At 41.1% G+C, this 23,296-nt stretch overlaps 1 protein-coding gene across 2 annotated transcripts in view; it reads left to right on the top strand.

The window, feature by feature from the left end:
* NBAS (NBAS subunit of NRZ tethering complex) overlaps positions 1-23,296 on the top strand; it is a 269,220-nt gene that overhangs the window by 159,534 nt on the left and 86,390 nt on the right. For both annotated transcript variants that reach the window (XM_019751941.2, XM_074331709.1), the window contains 5 exons: positions 5,029-5,196; positions 8,010-8,123; positions 8,425-8,548; positions 13,268-13,344; positions 13,720-13,857. In XM_019751941.2, coding sequence (XP_019607500.2) covers positions 5,029-5,196; positions 8,010-8,123; positions 8,425-8,548; positions 13,268-13,344; positions 13,720-13,857 — 621 coding nt within the window. The remainder of the gene's footprint in view (positions 1-5,028; positions 5,197-8,009; positions 8,124-8,424; positions 8,549-13,267; positions 13,345-13,719; positions 13,858-23,296) is intronic.

Below are 23,296 nucleotides of genomic sequence, written 5' to 3'. Positions count from 1 at the left end.
ACTTACGTTTCTTACAGACATCCTAGTCAGTGCCTTAAAATTGAACCACCGATTTCAACACTGTGTGACCCCCCCTGCACCCCCCCACCACCTTGCGGATAGTGGTCTTTCTCTGGTCTTTCCTATGTGAGGAAATGGCAGCTCCAGCCCTCCTGCTGTTTAGGCCCTAAACCTTGCTGTCAGCCTTGGTTCCTCTCTTTCTCCCACATAACACACCCCGTCTATCGAGATGGCTTCACTTTCCCAGTGGACTTGCCATGGGACAGTGTTTTACCATCGCCGCTGCTGCCACCCTGGTGTCAGTCAGCAGTGTCTCACCCACAGCTTTGTGGTATGTTCTACTTGTCTCCCTGCTTCTGCCCTTTCCTTTGCTGCAGTCTGAGCTCAACAAGGCAGCCAGAGCGAGTCTTTAAAACTATGTCAGAGCGCCGCCTTCCTCAGGGTAAAACCGAACTTGGTACAATCTCCTGCCAGGACACCCGTGATCTGTTTTCCCTACTGTCTGATTGACTCCCTGCTTCTCTCCTCCCCTGTCCCCAGCCCCCCACTCACAGTCCCTGTGCTCAGCAGACTCCAGTCACCTTGGCCTTGCCGTTCTATGAACAGTCCCAGCACCTTCTGCTTCTGTGGTCCACCTAGAATGTTCTTCCAAATCCAGGTGACGTGTCCTCTAACTTCCTTAAGATCTCTGCTCAAACATCGCCTCATTGAAAGCGTCCTTGGTTTCTGTATACACAGTGACAGTATCCCCTCCACCCATACACCCCTTTATTTTTTCTCCCTAGCTCTTACCATGTATCTGATAGACTTCTCTGACAGGCCTTTATGTTTATTTCTTGCTTGTCTCCTCTTGGGATTTATGCTCTTTGTGGCAGGAACCATGCTGTATTCACTGCTCTATTTTCAAACATCTAGAACAGTGCCTGTCACTATTATGTTTGATGTCACAAATATTTGATGAAGAATGAATTAAAAGAAATAGGAAGGTAAGATGTGGATGGGGATAAATTATGTTATTACAGAGGGAGGGATATTTGAATGGGGTCCAATTTGGTAAGTTCTCAGTTCGTTGGTGAAATAAGGCAGATTGCCTTATTTGTCTTTCTTTTCTAATATATTGTGAGTTCCTTGAGAGCAGGGACCCTAGTATAATCGTCATGGTAACCCTGTTGCCTAGCACTGGGTCTTAAACATCTTACGCGTGCCAGAAATATGTGTTAGTAAACTTATTTTGTGAATAGATTTAGAACCCAAGATTGTTCATCAAAAGTGATTCAAAAATTGGGCATGGAAAAAGAAAGTAAAATATGTTTCATGTACCTCTATGTTTCCTAACTGGCGGTCTCTTAATCTAGGACTAAGAATGCTGGAAGATTCAAGAAGGGTTTGCTTCCTAAAGCCCCTGAAATAGTGTGACAAATGTGGGGTGTGTGTGTGATTTAATGTTCGTGTGTGTGCGCATGCGGGGGCATGAAGCTTTCTGGGGGAAGGACTTATTTCACTAGAAATGTATGGGCATCCACAACTCCCAAAGGCAAGAATATCTGAATTCATTTTAATTAGCAGATGAATTAAAGCAGAGTCAGACTTTAGAGTGATTTACTCCATGGGGCATTTTTCTACTGCTTCTTCTGATACGTACTTCTAAAAGTAGTATCACCGGTAACAGAGATTGCATTCATAATATTTTGAGTTCAGGGTAAAATTTGCTGTGTTAGGTGCAGGTGGATTATTTAAGGATATGTCGGAGGAGAAGGGCTAGTGGTTGAACTCACTTTGAGCCATTTGTGATCCTTACTTAGTGGATCGTACCACCAGCTCAGTTTATGGTAGGCAAACAGATTTCTCGGAAATTAACCCTTATATTATCAGGCATGGGAAGAAGCAATTCCTAGCTAGATTATTCATTATATTAATTGGTCAGCATGAATCATTTCTGTAAGCCAAGCTTGCCATGTGGAACTGTCCTTGTTCTTGTGAACCCGTTTGGTAAAGGTGTCTATTGTAGGATTTGAAAAATATTATTAGTGTTTAGTGATTTAACCTTTGAGCTATGTAAAACACTTGACATTAATGAGATTTCATGTTAAATTTTATGCTGGGAGTTGTTGATTTGGTTTGGGGGATTAATTTATTTTTGCTGTTATACACTCTAAATTAATTAGCAGTGTGCAGCTATGATTATAAAAAGTGCCAGCAGTAATCATTTCAGGAGTAAATTTTGCCAAACCTCTTTTTCTTTTCCTATGATATGAAGTTGAAAGACAGCTATTTTCCTCATTAATGCCTCTGGTTACACTATAATCTTGGTATACTGCCCCCAAATTAAATCTTCTCTGTGGTCCAAATGAGCTTTTTATTTTACTATCTCTTTCGTAATTCTCATTAGGGGGATCTTTTACAGAAAATCCTTTTATTAGTTACATTTCTGAGCTTGTGGATTTCATTTATCTTCTGAAACAAACGTTTAAATTTCACATGTTTTAAATTTCCATTCTTGAGTTAGCCATCTTGAACAGAAGTAAAGTTTAGGTTCATTTTATGAAATGGAATAATTGTTTTAGAGCCTGCATTTTTTGATATCTTTACTAGATTTGATTTTCCTGTGAATGAAGTTGCACTCTGTTTAAGTGACATATTTCTCACCATGTTTATATTTTTAGTTCCATACTTGGATTTGTTGATGACATTCAAATCATTCGGTACGCCTTCTCAATTAAGAAGATTCTAAAGTTGAACAGGAATTGAAAATGTGACATGAAATCTTATTTGAATAACATTTAGCTACTGTAAGCACAACATATTAGGCTTGAGAAAATGTACCTTCACACATTTAAGTAGTGCACTAAAACCAGACTCCTTACACATCTCTACAGATACAAATGACACATTAGGGATTTTCACGTACTTATAGTAAGACTAAACATAGTCCCTACCCTTGAAAAGCTACTGTCTAGCCGGGAAGGTCAACAGACGAAAAACATCGTAATATCAATATATTACGGTAAGTGCTTTAAAAGTATGCATTTAGTGCTGTGAGCACCTAAGAGAGGTAATACACTATCTTAACAGAATTTTACTTACAGCAAAAATATTGCACATCATGGAAAATATAGAACATGTTTGTGACCTTGTAGAAGGCAAAGATTTTTTAAATACCATATGAAAAATACTAATCATAAAGTGAAAACAACTGATAAATTGGACTAATTTAAAATTTAAGAACTTCTATTAATTAAAAGACACTATTAAGACAATGGAAAGATAATCTGCAGACTAAAAGCAAATATTCACAATTCATATATCTAATAAGGGATGTGCGTCCAGAGTATATAAAGATCTTTTACAAATGAGTAAGAAAGACTGACACCCAACAGAAGAATGGGCAAAAGACTTGAACTGAGCCTACACAAAAGAGGATACTCAGATCACCAATAAATACCTGAAAAGGTCTTCAACTTCATTAGCTACTGGAGAAATGCAAATTAAAACCACAAAGAGACATATCATTGCATACCTACTTGTACTGCTAAAAAGAAAAAAGGCATGTAATGCAATGTGTTGGCATGGATGTAGAACAACCAGCTCTCTTGTGATTGTTGGTTAGAGTATAAATTGGTATAACCATTTTAGGAAATGTTTGGCACTATTTATTAAGTTTGGGCATACGCTAAGTCTTAGTAATTCCACTACTAGGTGTATACAAAGGAATGTATGTGTTCACTAAAAGATAATTACTAGCATGTTCCATGCAGCACTATTGGGATTAGCTCCAAATTGGAGGGTACCCAAATACTCATCAGTAGAAGAAAGGATAAATGAGTTCTGATATACTCACACAATGTGATACTGTTACATCAGCAGTGTAATGAATGACGTTACACTTAACAAGGTGTTGGGCAGTTGTCATCTGCTTGCAAGAATATGAATGAATTTATGTTGGATGAAAGAAATCAGACAAGAGAACATAATTCCATTCACATAAAGCATAAAAGTGGGCAAAAGTAATTTATGCTGCTGTAGGTCAGGACAGTGTCTTGGCGGTGGCGGTGGCTGGAAGGAACACAAGGCAAGTCTGGGATTCTGCTGGCCTGCTGCGTGCTTAGCCTTAGTGCTGATTGCGTGGCTGTGCTAAAATGGATCTAGCTGTACACTTAAGTGTACACAGTTCTGAATGTCAATAAAAAGCGTTTTAAAGATCCCTGAGCCCAGATTACAGCCACGAAGGGAGAATATATGCTGGCAGTGTTGTCTCTGCATCATGGAAATGTGCATAAATACTGTCCTTTCTCCCCCTAACCTTTTGAAGTTTTCAAACCATCTTTGTGAGATTGTAGTAGTTTTATAATGTAGAAGAATAAGTGACCTTAGATAAATATAAATATAAGTATCTGTGTGTGTGTGTGTGTGTGTGTGTGTGTGTGTATGAGAGAGAGAGCTATTGCCAGTGTGTCAAAACCCTGTAAAGAAGAAGTGGACTGTACATTCCAGTAGCCAGACCTGGTCAAGAAGGGTGGAGACACCCCCAGGCCAGTTGCCTGGAGGCAGCATATGTAACTTATTTGATCTGCAGTTTATTCTGTGTCAAATGGTATTCTAATGCCTACTCTGCAATGATATTGTAAAACTTAGCATTGTTCAAATGAATAATTTATTTCTTCTAAATAATAAATACTTTAAAATGTCTTGTCAAAGAAACAAACATGAGTGTATCTCATTGGTAAGATATTCAGTCGGAAAAAAAAATAAACCCATTTTTACCTTATAAATGTTTCTGAAAGTGATTATTAGAGTAATGCACTAGGATGAGTGATGCACTGTGATGTCTTCACTTGTGCTGAATTTTCTTTTGTAAATGATTCCAGGAGGTACAATATACCAGCAGTGCTTGGTTTCACGTGTTTTTTTTTTATTGCCAGCAAAGATGGATTTTCCAATTTATCTTCCTGTCTGATAATTTAAGTAGTCACGTCATCACGCTCTGTTCTTATGACGACACACATTTTGTCTCTTGCCCTTTTAACATAGGAGGAAGGGAGTGTTCCAGGCAGCAGCTCCGCTGACCTTCTGCACTGGACCACAGCGACCACCATGAAGGTTCTCTCCAACACCACGACGACCACCAAAGCCGTGCTGCAGGCCGTCAGTGACGGGCAGTGGTGGAAGAAGTCGCTGACGTACCTGCGACCGCTTCAAGTGAGTGACGTAGCTTCCTTTTGAAAATCAGTTCATTAGCACTGATCAGTTGTTTTTACTGTTGTTAGCTTTATTTTCTCTAGAAGGTAATCTCTTAAGACGTCTAGGCCTCTCATCAGAGAATGAGTAATTTATTTTGTAGAATGTAATATACTCCCACAGAGTAGTTGCAAAACACACTGATAGGGATTTAGGGATGGTTTAGTTCATGTCGGAAGTCAAGTTTTGGGATGAAAAGGAAAACGATTTGCTTAGTGCCTTCTCACTTTTGCTGTATTTCTACAGGTCAGGGGTCAAGGGAAAGTGCTAGAAGCCAGCTTTAGTGCTGTCTTAAGTTTGTTCAGACTGTTGTAGCAATAGTACCACAGATTGGGTGGCTTAATCAACAGATATTTATTTTTAGTGTTCTGGAGGCTGGGAAGTGCAAGATCAAACTGCTGGCAGACTCAGCGTCTGGTGAGGGAGGGTCTGCTTCCTGTTTCATAGACGGCCATGTTGCTGTGGCCGCGCCTGTTGGGAGGGGCCAGGGCGCTCTCCTGAGTCTCTTTCGTAAGGGTGATCATCTCATTTATGAGGGCTCTGCCCTCATGCCCTACTCTCCCCCAGAGGCCCCACCTCTTAGTACCATCACAGTGGGGATTAGGATTCCAACGTATGAATTTGGGGGGGATGTAAACATTTAGTCTTTAGTAGGGGCCCTGGGTAAAGAGAACATTTTAACTGATTCGTACATGGTTCTGGAAGGAGAGGTCAGGACAAGCAGGACAAGTCTGCTTTTGGTGATATTTTAACTCGTTCCCCTGCTGTCTTCTCTGCGTTCTCACACTGCACCCTTTAGTCTCACACGGGAAAAACTAAGAGGAAAAAAAACAACACGTAAGTTCATCCCAAACACTCACTGGGCATCTCTCTCTCCTTAGTTAATTCACTTATTCCACAGATACTTAGCAAGCATTTTCTATGTGACAGATACTGTGCTAGTCACTGGGAATGGGGAAACACTTCAGTCTAATTTCCTTCCCCTGTGGAACCTATATTTCAGTGGGAGAGACAAACCAACAAATAAAATATTTGTGTGATAATGTGATGGCAAGTGGTAGTGAGTGCTCTGAAGAAAGCTTACGCAGGGAAACGGAATAATGATGGTAGCGGGGGAGTGAAGTTCTGAGTTACACAGGGAAGTTGCGTTTCTCAGAGGAGCAGTCACTCTGAGCAGCACCCCATTGAGCCAGGCAGAACAAATGGAAGACCCGTTTTTTTGTTTGACGTCTTTGCGGAACAGAAAGGAGGCGAGCGGAGTACAAGCAGAGTGAGCAATGGGAGACGAGCTCAGAGGTGGTGAAGAGGCCAACCGTGCAAAGTCTCGTGTACCGTGATAAGGACCGCAGAGTTCATTCTGAGTAAGACGGCAAGCTGTTGGAGAATTTCGGCAATGCAGTTGTGTGATCCAACTTTACTTTTAACAAGATCCTTTAACTGCGGTGTCGAGAGCTAACGGTAGTGAGTCAGGGTAGAAACAAAAAGACGTCTCTATTGCAGTTCTGCAGGTGAGAGATGGTGGTGGTTAGGACGAGGGTAGCCAAAGAGGAAGTGGGGAGCGGTTGGCTTGGGGATGTATTTTGTGGAGCTGCTGCTTTCTGGATGTGAGATGCAGGAATGAGGAAAGCTGAGATGACAGCCCAGACAGTTGGGTAAAAGGCGACCCCATGGACTGAGACAAAATGTGCTTGCTTTTGGAGTCAGTCTGTACATCTCTTGTTACTGCATGTATCACACTGGATTATGATTATGGTTCCTGTTCTGTCTTACCTGCTGGGATTTTTTGAGGGTGTATGTCTCAGATAAAGGGCGAACACTGTGCCTAATACATAGTATTTTTTAAGTGTCAGTTGTAATTTTTATCATCATTCGCAGCTGGAGCTTCCTTGTTTCCCTAGGTTATGCTGGGCATAAAGTAAGTGCTCAACAAACGTTGGAGGAATGTGTGAATGTCTTTTACTTGACACTTCCAATAAAGAGCTTTACAACCTATGTGAGGGAAGCAAAACATAAAGATAAAGATAATTAACCAAACTAGAGATACTAAAGTACTTGCTAATGAGGAATGCAGATGATAAGTCCAAAAGGCGTTTGTGTGGGTCATAGTTGTGGAGGAGGCGGGGAGGCGGAGGGAAAGAATGGAACACGAATACATCTTGCCTCCATTTGGTAAGGTTTCCGCAGGGGAGGTCTGAGGTGGGCCTGGAAGGAGGGTGGGATCTAAGTCAGCAGTCAGCATGGACAGTACCCTCCTAACGGAAGAAAGTCGTAGAGGTGGTGGGATGCATAAAGGAGACCAGTTTGGTTGGAGTCAAGAGTTAGCCTTTAATGTGAATTAACGTTGACTCACTTTGATGTTATTCTACATAGTTTAGACTTGATACTGTTGGCTGTTTCCATTGTTCAATGTTACTGAAGCTTTTCTGAGCAGGGGAGCAATATGTACACACTGATGTTTTAGGAAGGTTCTTCCGACTGGTACAGAAAACTCGCCATATGTATGCGTATAACAGCAGTTGCTTCAGTGTTTGTGATTCATTGATGTCAGTTTGACCAGGAAGAGCAGAAGGCACTGCAGGGTGAGGGTGGGTGCCGCTCTGAGAGTGTAGTTAGGATTCTTACATTCTCTGCTGGTGTCTGTCACCCTGACACATTCTCTCTAGATCACACCATGCACTTTGATTGTTACTCCTGAAATCCTTCCTTTGTCCTTCCCTCTCTCTCTCCCTCCCCCACTTTCTTTTTATCTACTGTTTTCACTTTGTTTTATTTAGGGGCAAGAATTTGATGGTGCTTATCAAATCGGAACCATAGCCAATGAAGGTCTAGAAAAACAAGGCTGTCATCCTTTCTATGAATCTGTCATATCCAATCCCTTAGTCACAGAGGTACGTAAGAACGTAGATTTCACTGACATTTCAAAATAAACAAAACTGAAAATTTCCAGAAAATGTATTTCTCTGGTTTTGCTCTTAATCGTGTTATTCATTGGTTTTATGTGATTTGTTTCATATATATTAACAACAGATTATGAGATTAAAATCTATTTAAAATTTTACATAAAAGAATATGCTTTAGTAAGTGAGAAGTTATAATTCAAGTCACCAGAAGACATAATTGTGTTTTCTAAGACTATCTTCATAGAGAAAAGGAGACTACTTAAATGGTGTAACTGCTTCTTTTGTCTAGTCTGAAGTAAACTATGACCCCTATCAGCACGTCCCAGCAGAAAGCTTTGCAGAAGTGTTGCTGAGAACTGGAAAACTGGCAGAGACTAAAACTGAAGGAAAAGAATTATTTCCAACAACAGAAGGTATGAAAGAAGGTTCTAGTTCCTTCACAGTGTGTAACTCATATTAGGAGAGAAATAAGTAAAACTGTAAATGAATGAGAGTTAGGAAAATCAATAATACATTTTTCAGTAATTTTGAATAGCTCAACTTGACACCATCATTCATTTATTCATTTATTTCAAACAATTTTTGAGTACCTTCTGTTTTCCAGATACTTAACTAATATTGAGGATTTGAAAGGATACATATGATACAATTCCTATCTTTTAAGTCGCTAATTATGTAAAGTGATTCTTACAGTGAATCATATCAAGTGCTCAATAAATCTTTCTTTCTCCTTTTAAGTGTTAATAACTCTTAACTATTTGCTTCATAGAATGTAGCTGTTTCTACATGGTGGCATATTTTCCATGTAGAGTTTTCTGAATTTTCTACATGGTGGCATATTTTTCCATGTAGAGTTTTCTGAAAAGAATTACATATATGCCAGTTTACCAAGGACACCTTTCCACTTGTACTTTTTTCTCTTAGGCTGCCAAACTTCTTTTCAGGATTCCAGGGTAGTTTTCTTGACTATTTTCTTTCATTCCCTCTCTGCTCTGCCACCCCTAGTGAATACCTCATGATCTGAAGGCTGCTGGAGTTCCAGCAATCTCATCTACATTCCAGGCATTAGGAAGGAGGAAAGGGTGTGGGGAGGGACTAATAGCTTTCATGGCAGTCCTAGCCACACCTTCCATGTGCATTACCTGCCGGTAGGCCTGGACGATGCTATCTTTTAAGTCAACATTGCTGTGTGGAGTAAAATTTGGGAAAATGTACACAGGGAATAGAACTGCCATTTTCTTAGAATGTGATACTGTAACTTATTTTTAGGTAATCCTTTCTTTCAATCTATATTTACATACCGTTGGGAAGAGGGGAAGCAAATACCATTTTCCTGTCCACTGTGTGGGCCTATCAAATACTGGAGGTTTTCACTACGTGTACCATTGTTCTTCAGTTCTGACATGCACGTTTTTCTGCCTCTTTTCATTTCTGAAACAAGGGTGTACCTCACTGTTGATGAGTACGTTTATGTTTATATTTGGAAGAACAGAGTTGCATTGCTGTTCCCCCTTTTAATTATTCTTTATTTTTGCTTTTCTTTTTAAAACTTTGTCTTTAATTACCTTTTCCCCCCAATTCCATAGACATCCCCCCCTGCCCCGCAATTCCATAGACATTTTTCTGGGATTTGCAGATTATTGTAATTCCTGGAGAGAAGAGTATTTGTGGGCGACCAGTAGAGGAGTGAGGCAAGAGTAAGCTGGGAAGGCGCTCATGGCCTGTGAGCCAGTAAGCGACACGCTTTCAATGAGCCCTCCACTGAGAGCTCTAGGGGTTTCAAGCAGAAGGATATTATTTCGTGTTTCTCTGCTTCAGTTTCCTTATCTGTAACACGGGCACAGCAGCTTGTTTGTTCTGTCACTGGACGGTTGCTGTCCAGCGAGGCCTCCCTCTTGCGTACCTTTCTCAGACTAGTCTGGCCCGCATTGTCACCTCGTACTCTAGTCTCTCCAGTCCTGAGTTTCCCTGGCTTTCAAGGCCTGCTACTGTCATTCTGCATCCTGGTTTCACATTAGAATCACTTAGGAAAATATGTAAGGAGTACTGAAGCCTGGGATCCACTGTAGACCACTTATTTCAGCACCTCTTGAGTGGAGCCCAGGCATCAAATACTTTTTAGAGTTCCTCGGGCGATTCGTTTGTGAGACCACGGTTAAGGCCTTTGGAAGTTTCACTTAATATCAGATTCTCTCCAACCATCGTATGTCAGCCCTCGTAAGTCTCTTATTCAAGCTTGGACACACTTGCTCTCTGAGCCTCTCACCTGGCAGGCTGGGGAAGGCCTCCTGAATCTTTTATGTCAATGTCTGGTCTCTTGAACCTTGCAGGCCAAACCCTGAGTGCCATGTCTATTGCAGACGCTTTTACAGGGCTGTTGTAACCCTTTTACAGGGCTGCTACAGGGTTTTCTAAATGGTAGGTGCAAAGTCAGTGTCTCTTCGCATGAGAGTAAATTCAGTGTGTGTATAACAGTCATTGGGGCAGGAGTCGAGGCTGTGTTTTTGGTGAACTGGAATGCAAGTTCCCAGGGTGTGTGTGCTGTGCTCAGTGGTGTCTGAGATTTCAGCAGACTGCCGGGTTTTTTCCTGCCCCGGTGTTTATTCACATTGTTTTTCCTGACATTCAGATGTTAATGTTTCACTAAGGGAAAGAATCCATTAAAGTATTAAATACTGAAAAAAAATGTTGAATTGACTGGGAAAAACATTTTAGAGCACCTACTGTGTATATTAATGGATTTTGAAAAAAAATACAGAGTTAATTTTAGTGATCATCCCTTTAATTTACATTTGGGTTTATAATTTATGAAGCATTTTCATAAACACTGTCATATATAATGTCGATGGTGTTAATACATCTGAAACAGATGTCTTTGACTATTGTGTAGTACCAAATATTTGTCAGAAACTCAGCAGAATTGAAGAGTTACATAGGTTAAATGACCCAAATTAAAAATCGTAAAAATGTGATTCCTGACTTTGGTTCAGAAGTAGATGATAATACAAATTAAACTTCCGACTTCTTAGAATTTTTAAATAAAGTTGATGAAAGGTTTTTTATGAAGACTAGCTGAAGAAAATTGATCATTTATTTAGCTAAATGAATGATTTAATGGTTAATGATTTCCAAATCAATAATATGGGCAGCTTTCCTCTGTGAATTTAGTTTTAGAATTAAATTGATCATGGAGTGCTTTCCAGAGGCACTGATTTTGCACAGAGGTAGTGCTTGGAGGCTTATGCATAGATTTGGTCTGATTCGAGCTGTACAACATTTTTACAAAATGCATTCAAGGTTTGAAAACCAGCATTGCAAATTAAATTCCTGAGTAGATAAATGTAGGGCAGTTCCTTTTTTTTTTTTTTTTTAAACTATATCTTAATGGTGATATAAAATCACTGTGACTCAGTCTGCAGGCAGCATGACATCTGGGGGTTCCCAGTGAGACACCCACCCCCCGACCCCACTCCCCACCCCTGCTGGGATCAGTCTACTTCAGATCCTCACGGATAATTTTGTCATATGTTGCTTCAAAAGGCTTGCAGATTTAAAGACCGAGAAGCTTTCTGTATGTGGGATTTGAGTTGTGCTTTGCAAGAATCCTGGAGTCTCAGTGAAGGCTGCCCAGGGGTTGAGTGAGGATGGATATCGTTCCCCCACTCCGCCCCAGTTTAACAATCTGTCTGTCTGTCAGGAGGGGCTCTGGGCTAGGTAGTTGGGTTGTAGAGATTAATGAACTGTGATCCAGTTGTAGGAAAAAAAATATTTTATGAGAGAACTTCACCAACATTTGTGTTAGGGATTAGGGAAGAGATGGGATGCCTTTCCTTTCAGCCTGAGGTCGTGGGGTTGGTGGTATACTTGACATTGGTGATTTCTAGTCTTGGAGGATTTGGGAGGTCATGGGCTTTGTGTGGCCAGAAACTCAGCTGTCTGAGTGCTGGAGACGAGGCAGATGCAACTTGTCCAGAGTACCTTTCAAGAAACCCCATTTGGGAAGTAAATAGCTGACAGGGAGCGTGTGCATTTGACACAGTTATCAGAGAGGATTCCCCCCCGCCCGCCCCCCCCCCCGCCCAGTATTTTTTTTAAATTTTCAAATAAACAAAGAAATTGAGAAAATTCTACGGTGAACTCCCATATACCCTCCATCTAAGATTCTAAAATCAACATTTTAGTATACCCGTCACCCCACCACTGTCCCTATCCGCCCGACTGTCAGTTAAACTCAGATTATACAAATGACTTAAATTCTAGCTCGAGTAAGGCACAATTAGGAGGGTAAATCTTCTGGAAAAGTATTATATGGTCTATTTCTAAAGTCAAACAGCATTTACTTTGGATTATTCACATACTGTTCTCCTTCATTCGTGCAGATCATGAGTGTCTGTGTTCTTTAAAAATCAGGGATTTACATTGTGATTACGTATCTGGTATTTGTCCCTAAGTCCTGAATGAATGGAGTATGTCCTTGTTTATACAAATTGCTTATAAACAAACTTTATTGGCAGTGTACGCTCTTTTATTAAAGCTATAACATTTACAGGTTGTCACTTACATAAATTTTTTTGGTGGAAAAGATGTTAATGGTTGGGCCATTTTAAGATATTATGTAATCAAAGCAAGAGACTGATTTTGTGGATTGTGATGAAGAGAGGTGTTCTTGGAAGGAACAAAGCCGTGTTATCATCATTGTAGTAATCAAAAGATTTAGCCTAAATTTGCACTCAGAAAGGTATTTGTTGCTCTGATCTTTCGTACTTACATGGTCATCTCCTACAGTAACTGTCATATAAACATAAGTTTATAGCGTGACCTGAGTCTTTAAAACCAAAAGATCAGCTTTAAGAAACCATTCTCATTGATTTATTTGCACTTAAACTTTGCAGCTGCACTAACAGGATTTCCTCATGTCTAAGTAACAAACAGCATCATTTATCTGCGTTAAGGAGGTTACCATTTAATATAGTTTGATGTGTATTTAGGTAGTGTTGAATAGACCCTCCTGAAGGGTCTTAAAGAGTCCTCTGAAACTAATTGATGAAATCATACAGGACTGAAAACATGGTACTTGGTAACTATGAATGCCATATGGGTCCTCGCGGAAAATAATGCAGTGTTTTTCTCAGTTCTCTTGCAGCTGGCAAGTGATGCTTTACCAACTGACATGACGTTGGCTCTTGCTTACCTCCTTGCCTTGCCACAGGTAAGTTTACCCTGACCAGGAAGGAAAGACGTAAAAACGAATGAACTGAAAATCTATTGTATATTATAATTGTTCATTTTGCATTTCTATCTATCTATCTATCTATCTATCTATCTATCTATCTATCTATCTATCTATCTAGAGAGTAAATTCTACAATATTAGCTGAAATGTTGATTTTTAAATCGCTTTTGCATGATAGGATCTGCCTTTATAGTGTCTTCTGAATTTTAATGTAGTCATATTAAACTGAGCTTGAGTTGATATGATGGAAACTTTGAACCAAAATTCTATAGTAATGCCTAGATACGTAATGGTTTTGATGATCTTGCTGATTTCCTTTCAGCTGAGTTAATTCCATCATGTTCCCTCCTAGGTGTTAGATGCTAACAAGTGCTTTGAGAAGCAGTCCCACTCTGCGTTATGTCTCCAGCTGGCCGCATATTACTATAGCCTACAGATCTATTCCCGATTGGCTCCATGTTTCACGGACAGGTGCCATCCTCTTTACAGGGTAAGTCCTTTGGTTTCCATTTTATTAATGGCAGAATTAAACTTTTTCTAAAATGGACAGGTGTTTACCTCTTCGAAAGTCCTGATCACTTTGTACCCAGCGGTGTTCTGAGTGGCTGACAGCCCTTGCCTGTCCTGTTAGACACAGTTCCTTCTCCAGGCATCAGTAAGAGGTCGAGTTTGTCATATTTATTGTGAATGCAGCTTCTTCCCCTAACTTTTCTGTCATTTACGTTATTTTACAAAGTTCTTAGGAACTAAAGTAGTAGGAGAGGCGAAATGAAAACTTGTTTCCTTAATTCACTGTCCAAAAGGAAGAGGGCTGTCGAATTTAGGAAAGCAGGCAGCGTAATTCTTTGAGCAGTGCTGCACTTCTGTGTTTCTTATTTTTAAGCCAGAGTTATGAGGGCAGTAATTGTACAGGTGAAGTATTGAAACACACTATGCTTATTTGACACCAAGCCTCAGACACCTTTTATGTAACATCAATGTTAATTTCTGAAGGAAAGCACCGACACGTGGCCTCAAGTTCATGCCCCTCCTTCTGTTGACAGAGATGTGTTACAAATGCCCCTGGAAGGTCAAAGCCGTCCAGGTTTACTTGTATACACCAGCTTTCATTGTCAGCATTGGCAACTTACCTACTTTTTGTACTGGATCATTTTAAGAGAGTTCCCATTTTAGGAGTAATAAGCAAATAGATCATACTTTCAAATCCACTTTGTGTACAAACCCAAGGATCAGATTTTATTGAGGCAGGAATTTTCCTCCCTTGAGCCAAAGTATACTGTAAAGAAATACTTTCACGTGTGTATCAAAGTTCTAGCTGCCTCAGCCATCCACACTGTACCTGAGAACCTGTAAGTATATGAAAACAATTGCCTTCGTGGCAAAGGTGGTGGCTGTCCTTCATCAGCTTTTATTTAAACAGAGGTGGGGGCCGGGGGGCCCGTCTATGCAGCACGGCTAAGCTCCCCGGCATCATCGTTGTTATTAGGTGTGTGTTGTTCTCAGACATAGTTTTATGATGACGTTTGGCCAGGAAACAGGAATGTTTTCTTCTTTTTAGACTTCGATATAAGGGATAGCTTTATTTTGGGAATTTTGAGGTTAGTTTTTTGTTTTTTTTTTGATAGCCACTGCTGCTTTGTACAGTTACTTTATAGTAATTTTCCTTTGTTTTATTTTTATATGTGTCTCAGGTATGTTTTTATGTGAAAGAAATAGACCTACTGTGTTGTAAATTGAGGAAATGAAGTGATTATACAGGTGAAAGTGTGGCCAGTTTGTTTCTGGAACAATGTATTTAGTGTTGTTCTGTTGCTTTTGGTTGGATGGCAGTAAAGAATATACGTGGCGTGTCTGCTGCTGTCTTTTCTTTAGTGCTGTGTGGGTACACAAGTACCACATAATTTGCTCCCAAACTCCAAGGCCCTTGGCCTCTGATTCTCACTTACCCTGTGGCCTGGTTCCCGACATCTGCTCCCATTCCCTTTCTGGACCCAGTAGCATAAGGCAGCTGCTGTTCAGAGTGCTCAGAGAACAGCATTATCTCCTGGTGGGAACAGAGGTCAGTGACGTCTGTGTGGCCCAGTGTGATGCCTCAGTACAAGATGTGTAACTTCTCAGCTGCTCCAGACAGAGGCTGATGTGCCCTCCAATGGTATTAAGACGGCACATGGACAGGTCACAAGGCTTCTAGTTCTTTGGGGATTTCTTGGCAACTCTGTAGAAAACTGGGTGTTAGTTTAAAAGGTGAAATGAAGAATTAGCATGAATGTGATTTTTTGTTTGTTTGTTTTACATCAAGTTGCAAAGACATTCTGAGGCTCTTCCAGACAGATATGGTAAGAGGGAGACTTGAACCCCTCTGTGGTTTTCTCTACCCCACGTTCTCACTGTGTCTTCCATAGTTCTTCATCTAAACCACTGTAACCGCCTCTTAAACATCACCCTGTCCTCATTTTTGTTACTTTTGTATCTTTCTCCACTCACGTGTCAGAGTAGTTTTTCTAAACTGGCGGTCTAATCGTCCTCCCTTCTGTCTCCGTCCGTCAGTGATTTCCTGTGCCTCCAGCAAGCCCGCACGTCCTCCATGGTCTGGCCTCCGCTTCTCCAGCTTCCTTGGTCCAGCCGTACAATGCTGCTCACACGCGCTCAAACTCCCCGTGTGTTCTCTGTTTCCCTGTCCTCACACACGGTGTACTTTGTCTGCATTGTTTTTCCCCACCGTTTCTTTGCTGAGCCACTTGGTTCAGGTGTTACCTCATCTAGACCTGGTTCCTGCCACCTGCCACCGTTCTGCAGGGTCCCCAGACTGTTGGGTGCTCCCCCATGTGTTTTTGTACTGCCCTCTACTTACCTCGGCCGCAGCGCTTACACTGTTGTTTTGAATTCGTATTCTTTTCATCTCGATAACGAGCGATTTGAATCTAGTGCCTGTGTTGTACTTATTGGTTTTCCCAATGCTTTGAGCAGGACTTGGCAGATAAAGGGTAGTAAACAAATGTTCAATGGGTGGATGACTAAGAATTAATGAACGATCCTTCAGTACATATGCATGTATCATTGCATTATGTGTGTGTGTGCTTTCATCAAATATTTGTCGTGTGACTTTATGCCCGGCAGTATTCTAGATCCTGGGAAAACAACCATGAACTAAGTTCATAAAAATCCTTGTCCTCTTAGGTCTTGCGTTCTAATGGAGGAGGGGCACCATTCACAACATAAGTAAATAAAAGACATACTGTGTTACATAGTGATGAGAGCAATGAAACAAAAAGGCAGCAAGGACAAGAGTGTCCTTCCTGGTTACATAGGCTCCGAAAACACCTCACTGAGAAGGTGACCTTGGAGAAAAGACAAAAGGATGCGCGTGCGCCATGATCATTCAGGACTGAGGCAATAGCAGTAGCAAAGACACTGACGTGTTGCTATGCCTGTTAGGTGTGCTGCGGTGTTTGGGATAGGATTGAAATGTTACTGGATGCGATTCAAGGCATGGAAGAGTCGCCTGACTCCAGGGGAAGACGATAGAAGTGGTCTGTGACCAGACTTCGCTGTAACCAGGAAAGGTCTCTACTGTCTGCCTTAGAAAGTGTCAGGAAGGGGTGTGACAGCCACATTCAGCTTTGGGGCTGGTTTATGGGAGTCGCCAGTGGACAGTAGAAAGATCAGACCAACCCTCAAAAGTCACTGGCTGTCTTCAGGTGCCTGTCACACGTTCTGCCCCTTGATCTTCGAGCAGCCCCATTGTGCAGATAAGTCTCATAGAAATTAGGCTCCTTGCTCTGGTGGGAGGTGCCTTCCTGCCACTGAGAACGCATGATTCCAGGCTTTGCTGCTTCTGACTCGGGCCTGCTGCTGCTCCGGCTTTGTTTCAGAAGCCGTGTCACTGTCTTTGCACCTGAGTGGTCTCTGGCTTGCAGATCTCCCGGGTCATTCCCAGCAGGATGTTTTCATGTGCATCGCTGTGGCTGCTGGGTGAAGTCTGAACTGTATGTGACAGGGATGACCTGCAGGGACCTGGCTGGCCCTTCCTTCCTCCACCAGCCACGATCCTGACACCAGCTCTTTTGAAGTTTGTGTTCTAGCTGCTCAGAACGAAAATTTCTCTGAACTTACCATCCCTTTTCATACCTCTGTGCCTGCGCAGATGTAATTCCAGTACCCGAAATACCTCCTCTCCCTTCCCACTATCAACAGGTGACTGAGCACAAAAGAGCCTCCTGTGTGCAGCTTTCTGCGCCTCCTCAGCGGGCACTGGCCTCCTCCCCGTGTCTCACTGCTCTTGTGGAGACCCTTTGGATCAGTTCTGTTAGGGTTCTGTGACTGATGGTCTCCTCTCCACGTGAGCTCATTTAAGCAGGAGTCCCCTCCTTGTCTGAGTCCCCAGGACCTCACTGGAGTTACTCGGACTTCTTATTGGCATGTGAGTAAGTTCAGGAATCTTTTCAACTGCTGTGCCCAAGGACAGCCTATAGGCTGTAGTTTCTCCCCTTTGCATCCTCACTCTTGGATTTGAAGGAGTTCCGGATGGGCACCATAGCTGGATGTTGTAAGTACATAGGAGTTTTCCACTGACTACCAAATGGTTCATTATTTGGGTCTTTCAGCATCTTCCTATGCATCAAACAGCACTGCTGAGTTTGGAATTAAATGTGACAGACTCCTGATGAATCACTATGGAAATTGAAATCAAAGTGGTTTCAATTTGTTGCCTACACATAATAACGCTCAGCGAAGCATCACTTTCACTCAGTTGTCACTTCAGCTTCTTTCTAGTTTCAGTCTTCTTACATTTTTCTACGCTCCCCCTGCCCCCGCAGTTCTGTGCTGCAGGACTGATTTAGGTAGATTACTAGGTTTGAGTAGAAGTACTGATGTAATTTGTGGGGTGTTTCTGATAAAAGGCCAGTGCATCTTGACGGAAGCAGCACCCTGAGCCAGCACAGGCTCTGGAACTCGGCAGCTCCCTGAGGTGACCTTCGGAGCCCCCTCACCTTCATTTTCTGTTAGTAATATATAAGCATGGTTGGCAGATGGTCAGTTGGAGAGAATTTCTTCTAGCATGTGTCCTAGTTAACTTGTTTTCATGTTTGAAAAACAATACACACACAGCCAAAAATTCCAATGGTGAAAATGGTATACACTAAAAAGGCAGTGTTTCCCTTTTGTACCCTTCCAGAAATACTTTATGGATATACATATTTATATAACAATTTTTTATACAAATGTGAGTAAGCTATATACATTGTTCTGTACCTTGAGTTTTTTCACTAATGCATTACCTTTATAATTATTGTAAATGCATCTTGAAGTGTGATCTTTCTAGCATTCTTCTAAAAAAGTTTCAGAAGATAAAATCAGTTAAAAAGGAAACCCATCCTTTAGTTTTGTATTCTAGAGCAGCAAACTCAGCGGGGGATGAAATTCTAAACTTTATGGGAGACTATTTCAAAATGTGTTTTTTTTTAAAGCTACTTAATTGAAAATACTGAGTACAAAATTATCTCAAGCAAATAACAACCCTAGAGGGGAAACATACCACCTGTTTAAAACTTTCCAAACAATATTACCAAGAAATGGAGACTATTAAACCAGAATGGATTTATTACCTCTAACTAGTAAGCAGTGGATCAAGTCATGGAGCATTCTGTTGTCATGAATATTCATGCATATTTCGTTTTTATAGGGACTTGACCATATTCTTTAAAGAAACCATATTTTATTCACTCCCCTAAAGAACTGCATTGCCAAGTTTTGGGAAAGTAATAGAATAATTTAACTTTACACACTTTCATTTATAAATTTTTGATGCCTTTTTATGTTATTAGTATTTGCAGCCTATGATGTTTTGCAATATTGCTTTGAATACTGAATATGGAAGAATCCTGAAGATGGAAACTACCTATAAAGTCCTTCAAAAGCTCCTTAGAGGCTAATAGCTTTCATACCCAGGGATCATGGCATTGAACTTGGGTGGGAAAAAGAGGGAGAGAGATTTGAATGTACCCTACACAAGAAACTTAGTGATTTTAGGTGTGAGGCTGCTAAGCGAGAGGCCTGACTGCTTCCTCCCTGCAGGATGACAACCCGGGCTGCCTAAAGTGCAGACTGGCGTCTGTGGAACGGGACAGCAGTGTCCTGGGCACGTCGCTGGGTGGGTATGAGGGTCAAATAAAATTCATGTGAAAGTGCTTTCAAAACTTGACTGTTGTACACTTGTGTGGGCGAACGAATGTACGTATGAAATGCAGTGTTGGGGTGAGTAGGGGATGCTTTGGACTATTTTGATGGAAATTGTGATAAGCTCAAGGGAAGAATTCTTATTAAAATTTAAATAGAATATTGGAAGTAATCATGAGCAGTAAAGTTCCTTGAGCAAGGGATAGAAAGTAGTAGTGATAATGACAAGAAAATAATTTGCATATAGAGCTACAACTTACAGTGTGCTCATCCATTTAGTCTCATTTAATCCTTATGCGGACTCTTTAAAGAAGAAATTGCTTCAATTTCAATAGTGGAAAAACCTGAGGCTCAGGAGGAAAGAACCAGTAATCCAGGTTCTTTGATCCGATTCCCATGTTTTTTCCCCGCAACTAATTTTCCTTTTTCTCAGAAGCCTTTATGATTTATCTCTTCTCATTAGTATTATGTTTTACACAATAAATTGAAGTATTGAAAATCTTCCTGTACACTTAACAGATACTTGATGACCCATAAACTTGAAGACACTTAGAAACTTATCATCAAGGAATTAATAGAATGCCCCTAATTTACCATTTTATTAGGACAGAATTTTCAAAGGAAGTATATTTATATCAAGGGGTTGAACAGGAAATGGTGTCCTTGCTCATGATTCTAAAACTTTCTCCATTATCATTAGAGAGGGGAAAAAGGAAAGACATAGAAATACAGCTCAAATCAAATATCCAGTGGAGCACCTATCTTTGTGTGCCCCCTGTGCTCACTTGTATTGACACGGATGAGAGAATGTATGTGTAAAAAAGTCAATCTGGGTATAATATAGAATGACAGAATTAAATCCATCATTGAAAATAGGTCGTTTGTAAAAGGACTCTAATTTATATTTGGTGAGAGCTGTGTCTTTACATTTGGTGGATGCTGTGTATATACTGGTCTCGTTAAGATCCGTAATTTTAAGAGCTACCCCTCCCTGCCTACCAGCCATGAAAGTATGGTTCTTGGGAGGCTTATGCTTGGCAGTCATGCCCCACTCTGCCACTTACCCAGAATGGCCTTAGTCAGCGCACCTGCACACACATCTGTGAGACATGACCCTAGTGCATAGCTGTCTCACGGGATTATTAGGACTCAGTGAGATTCAGTTCACATATGTTTAGCACTGAAGACTGGAATAGTAAGTATTTCTTCTTATACTTTTCTTAGCAAAGTGAACAAATTTGCTGTATAAAGGGTACTAAATAAAAATTATTCGCTGAGAAGCTACACAGTTTCTACTTAGTAAAAGAGAATACAGTTGTTTAAACTGTGGAGGGATTTATTTGACTATTATTGGTTGGTCTGAAATTGTAGTTTTAACAAAGAAGTCTGTTCTGAATGTTTAGTGGAGACATAAAGTAGATGAGATGTAGAACTTGGCCAGTTCTACACCTGAAGGGAGTTACAAGGTTTTGTTTTATTTTCGTGATTAGATTCTTATACGTTCATAGAATTTTAACTTAAGAAAGGTGATCATCTGGTGATGCTCCTTTGTTTTACATCGGAAGAAACTGATTCCCGAAGGGGCAGAAGAAGGGATTTATTGCTCCCTCCGTGGAGTTCCCAGCATGCTTGGTGTGTGGTCCTCTAATGGTGCTTCTGTCATTTGCTTGTATGTGCATCTTGTCAGTCACATTTTTAATTCCTTGAGGGAAAGCTCTGGACCCAATTTGCTTTTATTTAATAATGGAGAAAATAATGCTTTAAAATACCATTATTTTATTTGTGCGTCACTATAAACCACGAGGAGGGTGCAGTGTGTTTATGGACACTTTTATAGGTGAGGAAACAGGTATGCAGTAATGTGCCCCAAATTGCCTCTCTACTAAGCGAGGGAGCTGGAATATAAACTACTAACTTAAAAACCACAACTGTTGAATGTATCCCCCTTTTTACCCCAAACCTACTGTGCTGTGGAAAAGACAGATTCACAAAATACAGATGGGCTCTGCCCTCCAGAAGCTATAATTTAATATTTATAAGGAAAAGCAATGTAAAGTAAATTATGTAATAGAAGTGCAATTGAAGTGTGATTGGTGTATGCCTTTTAGTAAATTCCATAATCCCTTTCATTTTTGGAGCACCTGCTTCAGGGCAGGCCTTGGTTTATTATGTATTTTATATACGTTCTCTTAGGCGTCTCACAACCATGCAAGCTATATATCATAATTGCCATCTTATAGGTGAGATGATCAAGTTGGTGGTGGTTAAGTATAAATAACATGCACAAGGTCGTCCCCCTAGTAACTTCTGTATGTTCATGCTTATTTCGCTATATCATGTCCTTTTGTTCATTGGCAAAGACAAGAATAGATTCTTTTTTGCCACATATGAATATGGAGGTTGTATGTGGAGACTTGAAACTTTCTGTAAGACAACAAGAAACCTATGTGATGTTAGTACGAGCAATGACCGTGTTTCCCTGAAACCAGGTATTATATTTTATATTATACTATATTATATTAAATATATATAAAGACCCGGTCTTATAGTAAAATAAGACTGGGTCTTATATTAATTTTTGCTCCAAAAGACGCATTAGAGCTGATGGTCCGGCTAGGTCTCAGTTTCGGGGAAACAGGGTATGCTCATTGACGCTATGCACCACCATCTTGGAGCTTTACTGTCTACCTGGTCTTGGCATTTGTTTCATAAATTGTATTAGAATACACAGAGACTAGAAATGAGGAGGGTGTTACACGATTATGGCAAAGTGAAAAACGTGTAGGCAGCTCTCCCAGTACAGGTATGAAATCTTGAGATTCCAGAAAACAAACCAGAAATAGTGAATATGGAGCAAGAACGAAGGTGGTTGATTCCATGAGTTGGGGATGGAAACCAATAGCCTGGTGGAGAGGGGTGTGAGTCGCACACAGAGATAAGCTGCGTGGTTCTAGCCTCTCTGTCAAAGTGCATTGGGCACTTCAGGTTAGGGTTTGCCTCGAAGCCACAGGTCAGAGTATATGTAAAGAAGAACCTCCTTCATTGTTTTGGTGAACATGGGTTTGCCTGTGGTGTGTAAAACTGGGGCACAAGTTGCTCCATGAAATGACAACTGCAGAAGAGCTCTGCTGTCACTCTGAAACCCTGAGTGTTGGACATTTGCTCTTGCTCTCTCCCTCCTGCGAGGCAGGAAAATGCAAACCAGATGAGGTGGCAGAACAACAGGCAACCACGGTGCATACCTGGGGTGCACAGCAGGTGGAGGTGGGCTGGCCGGCCCCTGAGCAACACCTGTACACCAGGTCACTTCAGAGGTGGTGAGCCCAGGGCGGGTGATTCAGGCTGGTGCCCCAGGGGCTTTGGTCTCCCAGTAGAGAAGGGATTAGGTGAACTGTGGGTGGAGGCACTCAGAGCGAGGCAGGGACCCCTTTGCCTGCATTCATCGCCAGAAATGCCATCCGTATGCAGATGAGGCCCAAATCACTCTCTAATTGCAGTAAGATTTGCTTTATTCACTGCATCTTTCCATCAGGTCTTAGCCACCTAGGCCTTAGCGCACACTCTGCCCTTTACGGGAGTCCATCTGCCTATTTTACCTGACCGTTTCCCTGCTGATATCTGGGTCATTAGCCTCCATGTTACCTCTTCCAAGAAGGCTTCCTTGAACTTGCCGAAGGCTCACTCCTCTGTATTAAAAGTGCCCTATGTGCTGAGTCACACCATTTTATAATTCCTTATTGTCTCTCCTAGGC

The sequence above is a fragment of the Rhinolophus sinicus genome, linkage group LG05 (assembly GCF_036562045.2).
Source record: "Rhinolophus sinicus isolate RSC01 linkage group LG05, ASM3656204v1, whole genome shotgun sequence".
Lineage (NCBI taxonomy): Eukaryota > Metazoa > Chordata > Mammalia > Chiroptera > Rhinolophidae > Rhinolophus > Rhinolophus sinicus.
The sequence above is the reverse complement of the archived record's forward strand: the minus strand, read 5'-3'. Positions and strand labels throughout refer to the sequence as shown.